The sequence below is a fragment of the Ornithodoros turicata genome, chromosome 8, assembly GCF_037126465.1.
Source record: "Ornithodoros turicata isolate Travis chromosome 8, ASM3712646v1, whole genome shotgun sequence".
Classification (NCBI taxonomy): Eukaryota; Metazoa; Arthropoda; class Arachnida; order Ixodida; family Argasidae; genus Ornithodoros; species Ornithodoros turicata.
Window position 1 is genome coordinate 23,527,171 of NC_088208.1, and position 16,038 is coordinate 23,543,208.

General features: G+C 47.2%; 1 protein-coding gene across 7 annotated transcripts in view; it reads right to left on the reverse strand.

Moving 5' to 3' along the window:
* Positions 1-16,038, reverse strand: part of LOC135366729 (schwannomin-interacting protein 1-like) — a 176,982-nt gene that overhangs the window by 16,893 nt on the left and 144,051 nt on the right. For 5 of the 7 annotated variants that reach the window (XM_064599573.1, XM_064599575.1, XM_064599574.1 and 2 more), the window contains 3 exons: positions 5,527-5,591; positions 5,250-5,333; positions 1,873-3,250 (listed from right to left, as the gene is read on the reverse strand). In XM_064599573.1, the coding sequence (XP_064455643.1) occupies positions 1,873-3,250; positions 5,250-5,333; positions 5,527-5,591 (1,527 nt within the window). Of the gene's footprint in view, positions 1-1,872; positions 3,251-5,008; positions 5,099-5,249; positions 5,334-5,526; positions 5,592-15,346; positions 15,529-16,038 lie in introns of those variants that run through there. The other 2 variants (XM_064599577.1, XM_064599579.1) reach the window with 2 other exon arrangements.

Here is a 16,038-nt window from a genome sequence, read left to right on the forward strand (position 1 = left end):
GTTGGTCGTTGCTTGAGAAGGACCCGGAATTTGCCGAAAACGGCCAGTGACATTCTGCTGACTACTCTTTCGAGCGTTCGGAAGAACAAGTAGTCATCCGAAGACCACTGCTGCTGGTGCCTTGTCTTCAACCGCCATCAATCAATCAATGACGACTGCTAGAAGAGTATCTAATACCTGAGGATGTAAGAAATTTGGCGCTATTTCCCTTGCTTGCGTTGCACGGCATTCCGAGGATAACTCAGCCCGAAGCACAACCCTAAATGAGGTGCAGCCCACCAAATGGTACGTTGCTATGCCTCCTCGGAAGGCAAGCACGGAAGGGAAGAAGGTATAATACGAGGCATTATTCCTCATATTTTTTCCGTACATTGCATTCGAGTCTTCGGACTTGTATGCGATGTCCATGATCTTACAATGTGCAGCGCAAATGCTGTTTCGAAGCGCCGTGAAGCTGATTTGTAATGCGTTGTTGTGATACAAGCGCTTCTGAGATTAAAAAAAAAAGCCCATTTGTTCTAGATTCGAACACATCGAAATGGGAAGCGTTCGATGGGGTTACCTTACAGTGGAACTCCTCAACAAAATCGCCACAAAGATTGTGACATAGCAGTGACCTTTGGGGTGTCAGGAACGTACATACGAAATATCGCGTTACCAAAGTGCGCATATTTTATTCGAACGAATTATTACGAAGTGAGCGCTTCCCCTGTGTGAAGCAAGAGGGCGCTGAAAGCAACATTGCTTACGTCATCCGGCATGGACGAATGCAAGCTTCGTAGCAGACGACAATGCTGGGTGACGTCACAGTATCTTCCTCCCGGCGAACCGCTGTGCGCTTTGCATTTTGGTTTCGGTTTGGTATTGTCATCCTTTACGAATTACTCACACAAAATGAATGCGAATGTGAAATTCGGTGGCGATCCGAGTTCGGTATGATGCTCACCTAATTTTTTTTCCAATTCTTGTAAAGTCTCCCTTTAAACCATGCATCCCATAGCTAACGTTGCATTAAATCCTCTAGTGGTACTGTAGTACTGCGAACTACAGGACGGATCGTTCCCGTCATGCTACCATGTGTAGCATTATAATGTCTCACATGAGGCAGCCGACTCGGGACGTCACCACATAATGGATCGCTGCCAGCAGAAGTGACGTCATAGATGATGAGCTTGTTTTGCAGACTTCGTCAGTTGTTCTCATGTCTCCACAAACGATATCCCGCGGTGATTACAAAAAATAGTGAGAGGAGGCCAACGAGAGCCCGCTCCGCATTATCGGTCTCCTTGAGAAGGAGAGGGAAAACGCAAATTGTGGTTTCTTTCGAGAAATTTTTACACTGTAGTGCCCCTTTAATAGGTTTTTGTTTTCTCAACACGCACACAACGTATGACACTTCGTGACATGATGCTGGCGTTCAGTTTGACATTTGGAGCGCAGAGTTCAAGATCGTTATGGGTCACGTGATGTAGGCACAAAAACACATACCACGACGTATATTGACCTAGAATTGCTATGGGGATTCCCACTCCCATTGGATTCCGCGGTAGCATCATAGGGACGTAATAGAAACGCGCGACCTATCCTAAAACGACCCATCCTACTCCTGTATCAAAATAATCATAATCTTCGTAGCTGGAGATTACATTTTGTGTGCAAGAGAAGGGGTTCATTTCCACCACCGACGCAAACCCCGAGGCGGGCGAAGGCAACCATGCTGGATTATGATAGAACATCCCCATCGCCCTTAATCCCTTTGGTTCAACTACTATCTGTGTATGCTTACGTTCTGCGATGTACCTGTCCGAAAGCCGTGCCTATGGCACTGAGACCTCGTTTAATTAAAGGCAGAAGTCTTCCGATTTTACTCACCCTTGCCAGCCAATCTGCTTCCTTTGCCGCCCGCGACAGGTGCTTCTCCATTGCGACCCAATCAATGGTAGGCATGGTGGACTCGATGCTGTACACATCGAAGTCCCCACAACGCACGGGAGATGCGAACCTCCTGGCTTGAAAAGGACGCGATCCACCACCACTGCGACGAACTTTCTCCGGCGTGAAGTTCAGCAACGACGCTGCAGACGCAGTCGCTTCACGAGTGAGTTCTGCCTTGTCGAAGATCCTGGCTACACGGTCCTCGTCCTGCTCCTCCGGCGTCACTTCCGGCGTCACGTCACCAGCAGAGGTCTCATCGGCCATCGGTTCAGCGGGCAGTTCCGAAGTGTCACTTGCGGGGGGCATCAACAGGCTTAGAACAGCGTTCTCGTTAAGGTTCGCAGTGTCAGCATTCCCGGGGACAGTGGCGAAGTCGGCAGGCTTCCTGGCGGGAGACAACTCCAGAAGCGTGCTCATTTTCTTGGACACATTCTGCAAGTCGATCGCCTCTTTAGATCCACGATTAATGACGTCATCGATAGCGTCCTTTTCCTCGCCATCTTCCATGATCTTGAGTGGAGGAAGAAGGTCCGGCAGCGAGCATTGCTCAAGGACGTCTTGGAGAAAGGGGTTGTTCTTCTGCAAGAAGCACTCCAACGCCATGTTCTTCGGTCTAATCCCTTCCGAGCTGGTATTTAATATCTTCTCTTCCTGCTTCTGCTTAAGGTTAGCATCGGTCTTGCTGCTCTTATCTAGCCCGCTGAGCAAGCAACGCCGGAACGAGTAGTCGTTCATGATGTCTGTCGGCGGAATTTCACATTGCGACAACGACATGGAACTGCCGTCACTCATCGGACTCAAGTCGTTCGCATCGGTAGGGGAGGGTCCGACATTAAGGGACAACACGTTCGCGAACTGCGACGGCGTCAGAGCACACTGGGCACTCTGAACAAATTCACCGTGGAATGTATCCGTGAAAGAGTGCGGAGAGTAGTCCGTGGTACGGGACGTCGCCAGGGGATCGAGGAAGTTGTTATTGTCCAGGTTGGCTGCGTCGAGTGTACCGCTGAGACGACCGTTGCCTAGAAGACCCTCTCCGTGGCTCATATCCGACGAACAGTCGGAGAAGAGCGAGTCGTCCTCGGAGTCACCGTTACCAGATGCTGAAGAGTTGTCAGAACATGAATCGTAAGACTCGTCACCGATGAAAGGTTTGGTTGCCAAGAGCGGACTGGTGTCTTCGTAGTCGGACAGGTCCGGTTCAGGTGACGACAAGGACATAGCCCGCAAGCCGGCTGTATCGGTTGTCCATGTCTCGTCGCATACTGCTGAGAGGGGTGGAGGACTGTAGTCGTCTTCTGGATGCCAAGGAGAGCTGTGCCAGAAGACAGATATTGACGTTACCATCGAAGGTGGCGAAATAGTGTCAATGTCAAGAAACAGCTGTGAAGTCAATAACAGCCTTCAGAGAGGCGAGGTCTCCCCCCCCCCCCCCCCCCGCTCCCACGCCACAATGTATGTATACGTCTAATGAACCGAATAAATGTGAAAGGTCTCTTTCAAGTACTTATTTGGCATGCATGACACTAAATTTCACTCTTCTGGAATAATCGACCTGATCTCACTCTTATGAAGGTGATGGCAGAGCTTCGCAACAAAGTTTTCTACAAACTCGCTGAACGGCTCCGACATCGCGGAAGGCATCCCCGCCAGTGAAACGACCGCGGGAGAGGTCACGTGCTTTCGGAAACCAATGGGAATGGCGGAGGCCTTCGATCGGGAGGACGGAAAGGGCGCGGACCTACTGAAATAGGATCCCAGAGACACGACCCAAAAAGGGCGACACAAGACCATTTCTCAGATTTTTCTGATTAATTGTCCTCTTGCGCCGTCTTTGTCTCCCGTGTCACTGGGTTCCTATTTCAGTAGGCTCTCACTGTTCTGACGTCATAATTTTGAGAGAGGATGTTTGTTCGAGGGTTTGTCGACCCACCACGCTAACCATGACGCGTAGAAGGATAATTTTTTCTTCTCACTACGCTTGCGAATAGTACAATGGCTGCCTGCACGATACAATGAACCTCATCTGTCAAGGTGTCACAACAGCTTTGATATATAACGCTAAAATTGTTCCCAATCTCTAATCCCTACAACGTCTTGGCATTTCCAGAAACAAATATTGCAAGAAAAAGTAGTCTTTCTCGCGGAAATAATTAGCAGTTCTCCATAACGGCAAACCTGAGCGGGGCAAGAACACACAGACGACACAACACAGCATGTGCCTATATGTGTTTTTGCCCAGCTCAGGTTTGCCGTTATGAAGTTCATCCACAAGTTTGCCTGTTTCTACGCAATTTTATCAATTAGCAGTTCTCTTATCTTTTTCGCTCTCTCAACTTGCAAACACCGACGACTCTTTTTTTCTCTCGTTTGAGCAACTTCCCGCCGATACAGCAGGCATATACTGCTCAGTATCAACGACACTCTACTCTACTCCGCTCCAAGCTACCTACTTTACTATACGGCGGTACCTCACCGACCAGGATCATTCTTTCAACGAATATGGTACTTCATCAATATCTTTGGATCCGTCGCAGTGTACGCAACAATGCAGGTCAACAAGGGCACTGCACGGACTTACCCGAAACTTTGAGCTTACCCGGAAACCCGAGCCCGGCCAGGCCAGCCGGGCCTTCGTTTTGTGGGCCTGGGCTGGGCTCGGGTTTGACCATAATGGGTTCGGGTTTGACCATCATGGGCCCGGGCCGAGCCAAGGCCCGCACATTGCAGGGCCTAGGTCGTGCTCGAGCCTGCGTGTCCCACTCTGTTAGTTAGCCATCGGTCAAATTTTACAGTCTGTTACACTGGGCCGGGCCGGGTGGCCTATAAGCCTTTCCGGCTCGGGCCGGGCTTGGACCGAGAAACCTAGAATCCATTGGGCTTGGGCCGGGCCCAGGCGAGTAAATCAAAGGAAGGCAGGGATCAGACAGGGCTTGGGTCGTGAAACAGAATTCTTTGGGCTGGGGTCGTACCCAGACTAGGCATGCAGCCGTCGGGCAGGGCCCGCGCGGGTAGGTCGGATTCGGGTCTAAAATTGCGGATGCGCAGTGGTCTACTGTAAAGGCCCAGTTACCTCTGAGATGAGACGCTGGAGAACGAATGATGTTATATCAGAACAAGAGGAGCTCGTCATACCGTGCAAATACACTAGTGGAATCGCGCGGTCACGTTGATAGCGATGGCGATACTGCCGCGCGTGGAACTCGTCAATATCTTTCGCATATTTGCTAACTTATGTTGCTGAATAGTGATTCGAGCTTTTACGTACGCCGAAGCAACCAAAGACACAGATGTATATGTAGTAAGAAACTTACAGCAGGTTCTTGGGGGTTGTCTTCCGAGTGGAGAGACCACGGTACGATCTCAACCGGTCTTCATAGCTCTGGCTCACAGGATATCTGCAGGACATAAAGCGTGTTCATCAAGCGTGTTCGTATATGTTAACTGTTTCCGCATTGCTCAACAGTCGAACACACAGCGAAAGCGCTAGCATGCTTGTCACCCAGGTGACATCAGCTAAGTATAGGCAGCGTGAAAGCATAAATCTGTCGATAGCCGCTGAAGTGGAATGCGTGTTCTAATATGCCATACCTTTGCAATAGGCATTTCTCTTCAGGGGCGGTCACATTCAACTTCAGTCTCATGTTGGCCCAGTCCTGTCGGGAAGGGAAAAAAAAGAGAGAGAATAGTTAGTTACAATAATAAATCAAAATAATAATTAGTTAAAAGCGTTATTGGTCAGTAATATTATTAAATTGCAACCGAAATTGCCCTGCAGGTCGATGTTGCACTACACTTACGCGTCTTAGGGTACTTCCTCAAACTCAAGGAAGGATGCCTTGTCCTTGTATACTCTGCGTCGAAACATGCTTTGTACACTCTTACAGGAAACTTCACCACTTAACACGCTGAACGCTAACCACAGCGCAGAATGATATCGTTATCACTCCTGTTTTGTGGAAAGGGTGTGGCTTACGCTTTTTTGTGACTATTACACACACACTCTATAAAAACAGAGGTGGTGGTGATTGTGATGGTGGTGGTGGTGGTGGTGCTGGTGAAAGGGCTCGCCGTTGTCGGCCTCACAGAGGTGGGCAATGTCACAGCTGACGCCTTGGGGGAATGTACGTCCTGGGCCGGCTTCTAAAGGAACTATGCCGACATATGTCTGAAAGCGTCTAAAAACAGAGCTTCACCGCATAGCACGCTCCTAGTCAACCATCCTCCCGAGCGACATCGTTCGTTCCCCTGATTTGCTGAAAAATGGGGCGTGCGCCATTTTTGTGGCAATTATGAACTGCATAATACCAGAAAAATGGCGTACGCCCCCAGTTTTTGTAAAATCAAGGGAGAGAACGTTGTCATTCAGGATGATGGTTGGCTAGGAGCATGTTACGCGGTGAAGCTCTGTTTTTAGAGCGTAGCTACATAAGTGTCACAAGAAAAGGCCTACGCCTCCCATTTTCAACAAAACAGGGAAGAGTACGATGTCATTCGGAATGGTGACTGGCTAGGAGCGCATAATGCCGTGAACTGCTGTATGAAGGGTGCGCACCAGATACCATCCAGTTAGAAGAAGAAGAAGAAGGGACACCTTTTCTTTTTTTCGCCTACAGCAATGGTTCTCAGTTTGTGTTATTCGAGGGAACCTACGATCGTGCCAGCACCACCTCGTAAAAGTAGCGAATTTTTTCTTCTATTTAATTGTTTATTGTTTCGTCGCAAGATGTCACTTGAAGTTCGCTGGATCCATTCAACTGCTCCATAATACTTTCCCGCAGATGACGCCCTGTGTGGGTTGCCACACTGATGCTTGTAAATCCCAAGACCACGCAGACAGGAGAGCAGATCCGAAGTTTCTCCGAAGTAGCTCCGATTTTCCAAGTGCTTGTAAGTCCTTCGAAACACAAGAGAAAAGCAGAAGCGCGATGCGGAGACATTGCCGGGTTGAGTTTCGGTTAAGCCAACCGATGAAGACGACAGCGGTTGGCTCTACTCTTTGCAATAGACGACCTGCAGTTCTACGTCATCGATGACGTTTCACCGCCGCGCAAAGCATGCTGGTGGGTACGTATTAACCTTACCAGCCGTTTCGGCCTATCAGCGGACGCGAACGCTTCTTGCCCACCACAGCAAAATATAATCTCGAACCGGTCTTCTCATGAGGTCACAGGTTTGTAAACGGAGGTTCGTCTGTGACCTTTAGCCGCGGCAACCTGGTCCTGTGATCTCGATGCCAATTCCAATGCCAACGGTAAACCTCGAGCACGGTCAACAAGGCTGTCTTAGAGCGAGCCTTGTTTGGTGGCCAAGCCAGAGTCGCGAGTGCTGAACAGCACCCTCTCCGCGTTACTTCTCAGGACAACGCTCGAGGAACCCCGACTGAAAAACGCTAGTCTACGGCATCCAACTTCACAATAAAAGCCCACAAATAAATTGAAAAAATTCGTTCTGCTACAGAGCAAATCAAAACAGTTTTTGGAAACTATTAACGAGAACAGTTAACAGAAAAGGTTCCGGTAGCTGTTTGACGTTTCCCCTCCAATACCTCCGTTGTGAGCGTGAAAAGGTCGCGAGGTCTAGTTAACGCCCTGACTTTGCACAGCGGGATCTGTGTATAGGTCAAACGACCATCGCTTCAATTCCCGTTTCGCATTCAAGCAACACACTTAACCGGAACACTGATATTTTACAATAGTCTACAGGGCGCACACAGAAAAGCACTCGAATGCACCATACCAACAGAGGCAACCTGTATTAAATATTTACTGGAAGCGAACGGGCGGGCTAAGGGCAGGACAAATATACACTTCGAGCACTTTCGATTCGAGAAAGTTTCAGACATTCAGGGCAGTACGAGGGTGGTAGATTTGTGTTAGGCATGCACACTCACGTGAAAGCACACATAGTCGAACCAGACTGGAAAATTGGATCGAGAACACGGGTTTTGTGAGGCGCTGTCCTCCATGTGTGGAAAATGATCTCCGGGGACACCGTATTGATCGCCAGCGGAAGTTGGTGGCGCCCTCTGTTCACCTTGCTTCATAAACTCTCGTTTTGGCCGCGTATTTCATATTGACGAATGGATAGTGTTCCCTTTTAAATTCCCAGTCCTTTTTTTTTTTTTCGTTTGCCTTAAAGGGAGACGCCGGGACAATCTGAAGCTATTATGAATGTTTGTGTAAATAAGTTCGATACATATCCTTCCGAAATGAGAAATAAAGTTGGTTTTGGGGGTTGCCAAACTCGTCAGTTGCCAAAAGAGCTGGGAAGCTCAAAACGAAACCGAAACTTCTTACGGTTCCCTCTCCTACCTCCTGCACCATACGTGACGTCACTGGTAGACTCGTGGCGTGGGTAGTGGGTCACGGGCTGTTTTTCGGGCACGCGCTTTGTAACTTTCTGCGTGTCAGATGGATGACCAGTCACCTTCTTCCTCGATTTCGTTCTAAAATCTTCGCCAGCGGTAAAAGCAAAACCTACAGAAAGCCGTACACGAGGTATACACGAGGAATACCAGTGAGGTGGAGCCCAGTGTTGCCGGACTGCTTTTCCGTGTAGGAGCGCGTAATCACCCAAAGGAAAATGTTCGTTTTCAAGTTATCTGTGACACTTGGGGATGAGAAATTGTATTCACTGGAATATCATACGGTACGGATTGATGTATTTCTCGTGCAGCGGAAGAGATCTTCTAGAGCGTTTCTACACGCAACGAAACGACAGGTAAGATATACCGAGCACTGGTGTCCTTTGTTTCATTTTTTCCCCATAGGTCCGCAAAAACGAACTGCAGCTTTTGACTATACGACACTCTTAAAAGAACTTCACCGCACAACACACTGGAGGCCAGCCACTGCCCAGCACAGCTCCGTTAACCTTCCTGATTTGTTCAAAGCGCGTGTGTACGCCTTTTGTGACACTGCATAAGTGTCACAGTAAGGTGTGCGCATCTCGTTTTCAACAAATCAGGAGAGAGAAATTCTGTCATTACAGATTATGGTTGGCTAGTAACGTGTTAGGTGCTGAGGTTCTGCTTTAAAAGTACTATCGAAGAGTGTCCGACATCTAAGCATGTTACAAAGAGCACGAAGCGTCAGCGTGTCTCCCAGGCGCAACCAACCGAGCTGCATCGGCAAAAGCTGAAGCGTCGCAGTCCTCAAGACGGATATATGAATCACAGCGTTTGTGTGTACATAACACAGATATACTGGAACAGAAAAGAAGTTTGAAGATAGCATGTATTCACGCGCGGGACATCCCCACGGAATATTCTGTGAAGGAAAAGGCAAAAACAAAAACGAAAAAAAAAAAAAAAAACTGCTCACGGGGCAGAAGTTCCGCCGCGTCTCATGTTGAGCATTCGCACGGTGGCGGAGTGTAGGAAGCAGCGTACAGCGCACATTGCAGACGACACTATCAACACTGTCGTCTGCTAAGGAATATCTCGTGGCTGAGCCAACGCCACCTTGATACAGAAAGTCTGCTTACCCGTCGACGTGACGTAACACCTAAGAGTCAATGGCGGTAGCCAATCACAAACGTGCTTTAAGTGGTGGTATAGACATGGAGACGAACTACCGTCGTCTGCGAGTACTGACTGAACGTCCCCGCCTGCTAAATTGGAAAACATTAAAATAAAGCGCGAAATGGTCCCATATATTTCTCCAGACTGATCTTCTGGAAAGGGTGTTGCGCTCTTTGTCTGCAGATTCAGGTCTACAGCTTCCAAGTCAGCTGCAACCATTTGCCAGTTCTTGAATTCGCAGAAACGGCGAATCGCAGACAGCAGACAAATTCTGACTCTATACGTTGAACGTGGCGAAGGAGGGAGAGGAGGAAATAAGCAGGCCTTCTGTATCTACAGGGTAAATTTAGCAAAGGTTACACACTTTGATCGCGTCGTAAAAATAGAGAATGACATTTCTGGCGCTACAAACTTTGCAGACACTTGCCTGAAGTTTTATCCATATTTTATTCAAATGCTATCTATCAGTTTGTAGAAAAAAAGTTAGAAGGAAAGCAAATTCTCATCCCATGCATTTCCTATGGCCTATACCGCGCGCAAACCGCCATTTTTTCCTCTGTCTGCCTCACGTTCACATCACCACGTATATAGGTGGCGCTGCCTCGAAACCCTGCGTCTGGTCCATCTGATTGTTGGTTGTTCCGTAGGTGTTGGTTTTGCTTCGTCTCCCGGCAGCGCCACCTATACGTGGTGACGTGAACGTGAAGCACACAGAGGGAAAAAAAATGGCGGTTCGCAGGCAGTATAGGTAGGCCATAGGAAATACATGAGGTGAGAATTTGCCTTGAACCTAACTTTTTTTCGACAAAGTGATAGCATTTGAAAAAAAAAAAAAAAAATGAATACAACTTCAGGCGAATGACTATCAGTCTGCAAAGTTTGAAGCGCGAGAGGCGTTATCTGGTATTTTTACGACTCAGTCGAAATGTGTAACTTCTCCTAAATACACCCTGTAGGTGGCGCTGGTTGAGCCGGTAGATGTTTCTCGTGATTCGAAGAGCACGAAAAGACGTGACGTTGAGTGCTCACTGTCGCACGTGTACATGGATGGGGATACGTAGACGTTGTGATGAATTGGACGCTTGTGAAACGTATCACCTGTGGTGTCCGCTGCTGTGCTTCGAAACGAAAGCGCAGCGTAAAGGTACACCCTAAAAGCAGAACTAAGCCGCATCACCACACGCTATAGGTCAACTAGTGTTCATTATGATATCGCTCTGCCTCCTGATTTGCTGTAGGACGAAGGGCGCAATTTTCGCAGCACTATGCGTATCCGTAAATTGTTACAGAAAATGCGTATCGTCTTCGATACAGCACTCTTAACACGGGACTTTACCACGCAACACGTTCAAGGCTGTTGATCATTGGACAGAATGATACTGTTTTCACTTCTGATTTGTGGAAAGCGCGGAGCGTACGCCCCTTTTGTTGCAATTCACATACACTCTTAAAAATGAACTTCACCACATAGCACGCTCCTAGCCAACCATCATCTCAAATGATATCGTTATCTGCCCTGATTTGTTGAAAACGGGGGGGGGGGGCGTACGCCTTTTCTGTGACACTTATGCTGTTCATAATTGTCACAAAAAAGGCGTACGCCCCCCGTTTTCAACAAATCAGGGCAGATAACGATATCATTTGAGATGATGGTTGGCTAGGAGCGTGCTATGCGGTAAAGTTCATTTTTAAGAGTGTAGCTGTATAGGTGTCACAGAGAGGCGTACGCCTACTGTTTTCAATAAACTTGGGGATATACGATGTTATTTGGTATGATTGGTGGCTAGGAGCGTGCTATGCGGTGAAGCTATGTTTTAAGAGTGTGGTGCTGATGGTGGTGGTGACGAGACCGGTGTTGGCCTCACTTATGTGAGCAACGTCATGACTGTAGCCACACTCTTAAAAATGAGTTTCACCACATAGCACACTCCTAGCCAATCATCATCCCGAATGACAACGCTCTCGCCACTGATTTCCTGAAAACGGGAAGCGGAGCCATTTTGTATTTATTATGCACGTGCATAATGGTCCGCCTCCCGGAAGGCGGAGCCTATTTTGTATTCATTATGCACGTGCATAATGGCCAAAATAGGCTCCGCCTCCCGTTTTCAACAAAATCAGGGGCGATAACTTGTCATTCGGGATGATGGTTGGCTAGGAGCGTGCTATGTGGTGAAACTCATTTTTAAGAGTGCAGGATGAGGTTAGATGATATGATATGATATGATATATGTCGAATTGATGACGGTCGAAGGTTAAGTTGCAGGACGATCACTGCTATAAAACTGGTGAGACGTAAGAACATAACTTCACCGTATGACACGGTCGGAACGAACAGCCATTCAGAGTGTTTTCGTACCATTATAGTACACTATGCACGTGCATAATGAAACAATAGGCTCCTCCTCCCGTTTTCAACAAATGAGGGGTGAGAACGTTGTCATTCGGGATGATGGTTTGCAAGAAGCGTGCTATGTGGTGAAACTCATTTTTAAGAGTGTAGTCAACCATCGTACCGAATGAAGTCGTTCTTTCTTTTGATTTGTTGAGAACGGGAGGCGTACGCCTTTTTTGTGACACATAAATTTTCCCCAACTGTCACAAAAAGACGTGTTTCCGCGCTTTCCACAAATCAGAAGCGATAATGGATTGACAACGAGTTCAATATCATTCTGCACAGTCCACACTCTAAAAACAGAACTTCACCGCATTGCACACTGTGCGCCAACCGTTGCAAGGAATGATGGGTTTTCGCTTCTAATTCAAAGAGACAGGAGGGCGTACGCCTTATTTTGGCGGCAATTTGGATGGATAATTGAGTATGCATAATCAGTGAATATGATAAAAAGTTCCGTTTTTAGAGTGTGGTTGGCCTTCAGCGTGCTCTGTGGTGAAGTTATGTTTTAGGAGTGTTAGGGCTACGCCGGTCTATTTGTAGTGCACAGAGAGACTTTCCTAAGTTTTTTTACAAAATCTGTTGAGTGTGCAGCCCACATGAAACTGGGCGAGAGCGAAACTCGTAAAGCGAATTGAGGACAAACTTTTTATATCCTTAAAGGGACACTCAAGTGCGAAAATTTCTCATCGCCAAGTGAAAGGTTTCGTTACTTTGACACCAGCACAAAAGGAACGGGGTTAACCGGTTACGTCGTTCGTGAGTTATAAGCGAAGGAAACCGTAATTTGCGCTTTCCCTCTCCCTCTCGATCTCAAGGGGCGCGACAATGCGGAGAGGCCACGGATTGGTCTCCTCCAACGATCTCCAGCGATGATTGGACAAATTGTTTGCGGAGACCAATGAGAGAGCGCTCCGCATTGTCAGAGAGATAGATGGAAAGCGTACATTGCGGTTTCTTTCGCCTATCAATGAGGAACGACAAACGGATGACTCTCGTCGCCTTTCTGTTGCGGTCAAGGTAACGGCATCGTTCCCGGCAGATTTTTGCGCTTTTCCGCCCCTTTAATGATTGTGTTGTTATTCCTTAGAATGAGTCGAACTCATACGCAATGGCAATTATTCTGTTATGTGGATGTATGGCAAGACAAAACTGTCCTCGAAATACATCCAGGTAGGAGTAGACATGTGTGCTATTTACAGGTAGATGTGTTACGTCTACTGATATAACCCTGGGTTAATCGATGACGTATTTTAGTGAAGACGATACCTAGACTGCGAACGAATATTGAGACTTCCCTGTAAAATGCCGAAGGATGTGCCAATTCATCTTTTAACTGAAATGAGAGGAGTGACCATTACGGAGTGTGCTAACTGCGCTTATAAATGTTTTCAACACAGTCAAGTCTACCGCAATAATACCTGCATAGCGTTCTCAGAGGAAAGCTGTTCCGCGTGTCACGACCGTCTTTTCAGTATTGACTATGCAATTTCATGAGACACACACACCTACAGTGACACAAAAGGTGCGAAACATCTATTTCGCCCATTCATACCGCTCTCACGGCTGATCGCAGACGAAAGCGCGAAGAATAAGCTTCATCTCTTTTCAAACGCTAGGCTTGTGCACACTGCACATGTGCTCTCGTGTAATAACAGTTCGCGCTGCAGATACCGTTCTGTAAACAACGGCTTTCCTACGAGACTCGCGAACTTTGCACTGTGTACACAGAAAGAGGGCATGTCTCGTCTGGAAGAGATCCTCGCATTCTACTGTCGTCTGCAAACATTCATCTGCGAAATGAAAAAGGGAGAAATGTTTGCTGCTTCTTTCACGATCCTTTCCGCGTCTTCTGTGTTTAGACGGGATGATTGTTTTGTCTGCCTTTAAGCTTTCTGGAGAGAAAGGTTTTGTTTGTTTACGTACATGCGAGTTCACTGTCCCGTGAATTTGGGAATGCGGGGAAGGCTTGGCAGTGTCGCACTTTTTCGTAAAAAAATAACACACGCGCACACACAAAAGAAAAAAGGAACAAGAAGCAATGAGGTACTGAATTTATGAGTAAAGGAAGTGAAGAAGACAGCAGGGCTCCATTTTATTTGAGAATGCAGGCAGTTTGGATGCCTGGGAAGATGAGTTGCTGTTTGCTTAGAGACTTTGTTCAATAAAATGGCTCTTCGTAAGTGAGCTAATTTCGGAACAAATATGAGAATACATTCTCAGCTAATGAAGCGATCCTTTATTTCTGGAGAAATGAGTGTCGCACATCAAAACAAAGCAAACAGCAAACAGAAGCTACATATGTTCCCAGCTCATAATACGTGAAGAAGTGATTGTTTTGAATTTTCCATGCAGAATTTTCCATCACATCGATCGTCCATTTATTTTTACTGGAATAAACTTACGGAAGCAGCCTGAACGTTTCGATAATGAGTCACATCTTGGTCTATAAGTATCTTGAATTACATCGAAATAATACAACACCTCACCGCACGTTTTTCACCCCGACGGTTTCATCAGCTCTTACCCATTTACACGCCCACCCGGAAATCAATGTCATCTCATCTGTCTTCCCAATCACGGCCGGAGAACTCTTGCCTCCATTTGAGTCAAACCCAACTTATTCTCTGATGGGAGTATAACGAAAAGAGGAAAGTGGGAGAAGTTGTGGTGAATCGTGATTGGGTTAAACCGAACTCATTCTCTGACAGGGGCATAAAGAAAGAGAGAGAGAGGGAAACGTTGCGGTGGTTCATGATTAAGGCGGTAACAGAACAACTATAAAATATCGCTTTTAGTAATGACCTGCATTAGGGTACCGTCAGAGGAAATCTGTGCGAAAACGAGAAACAGACATTTTTAGCAGGTAACTGTGTTCATAAAAATAAGGTACTTCAATTCCTTCATCTTCGCTAAACATTTCTGCGTCTCCTCGTCCCTAACAAAGCAGCTGGAAGTGTTCTTGATCAACAACAACAACAATAAATGATAGAAAAGTGACGATGACATGGGATGTTCTTCATCAACCCACTCCGCACTCGTGGATAGAACTTTTTTTTTTTTACTTTAGGTTTGTCTTTATCTTTGATGCGCGCTGTCTATTCGTGCTCTATTCAGCAAAGTTCCTGACAGCTACACTAGAGAAGAGGGCTGCAAACAGAGAACAGAACTCCAGCTGGTTATTTGGCAATATTACGGTGCAACAGCTGCTGCTTCCGTGGCATCAGGGTATAATTGTTCTTGTTGTGTTGTTGTTCCGTGGCAGTCATCCTTGCCATCATTCGCGTGACCACGCAGCTAACCCTGCAACGTGATTCTTCCCATTCCTCCAATTCTCCGCCCTCTTTCAGAACGGCTTCAAGTAACACGCATTCCACAACACCCATCTAATTCGCGCATTCATCCAAATGCGGCGTACGGAAAGCAATCTTCCCCGCTGCACATAACGGAACCGCAGTGCCAACCACAGACAACCCTGTAATTCCGCTTACCTGCTCGAATAGCCATGCTTTCAAGGTTGTGCGACGTACATTTCGCCCGGAGAAACCATTCTATAGAACGGCAGGTTCTTTCCTGCGGAGGAGAATCAACAAAGATGGAAGCAAGGCGGGTCGTTGGGCCTCCCCATTTTCGCACGAGAGAAACGTAGCACAGCGCACTCCCCGCCGCGCAGGAGAGGCAGCGCCACCGGAAGTGGGGGGCGGACACCGCGGGAATCGGAATCGGACATCCGCTTGGTGATCGACTGGATGGACGGCGACTTGTCGCTAAGACACATGGCTCCGCGGCAGCCCTGTGGCATTGGTTTTTGATTAGGGTCGTTGGGGCGAGGCTGTGTGTCCAATGAATGGGAGGACAAAACCAGGAAGGAGCACGTGGAATGTTGGTGGGATGAGGAAAATAAAGGCCTCGTACGTGAGATGTTCGAATGTATTCTTGTTCGTTGTCTGTTTTTTTTTCATTTTGTCTGTTATATATAAGCGATTATTTAATTATACTGAGTATATATTACACGCTTATTACACATCACACATAACGTAGCGATCACGCGAAACTGAAACGTAGCAAGTTTCTCTACATACCAGAATGCATTTTCCCGAACATTTCAATTTCAATTTTTATTTTCCTTTCGGATGGGAGAGAGTGAAAAGTCAGAAGACTTGACGAAGACTCTGCTCGAAAT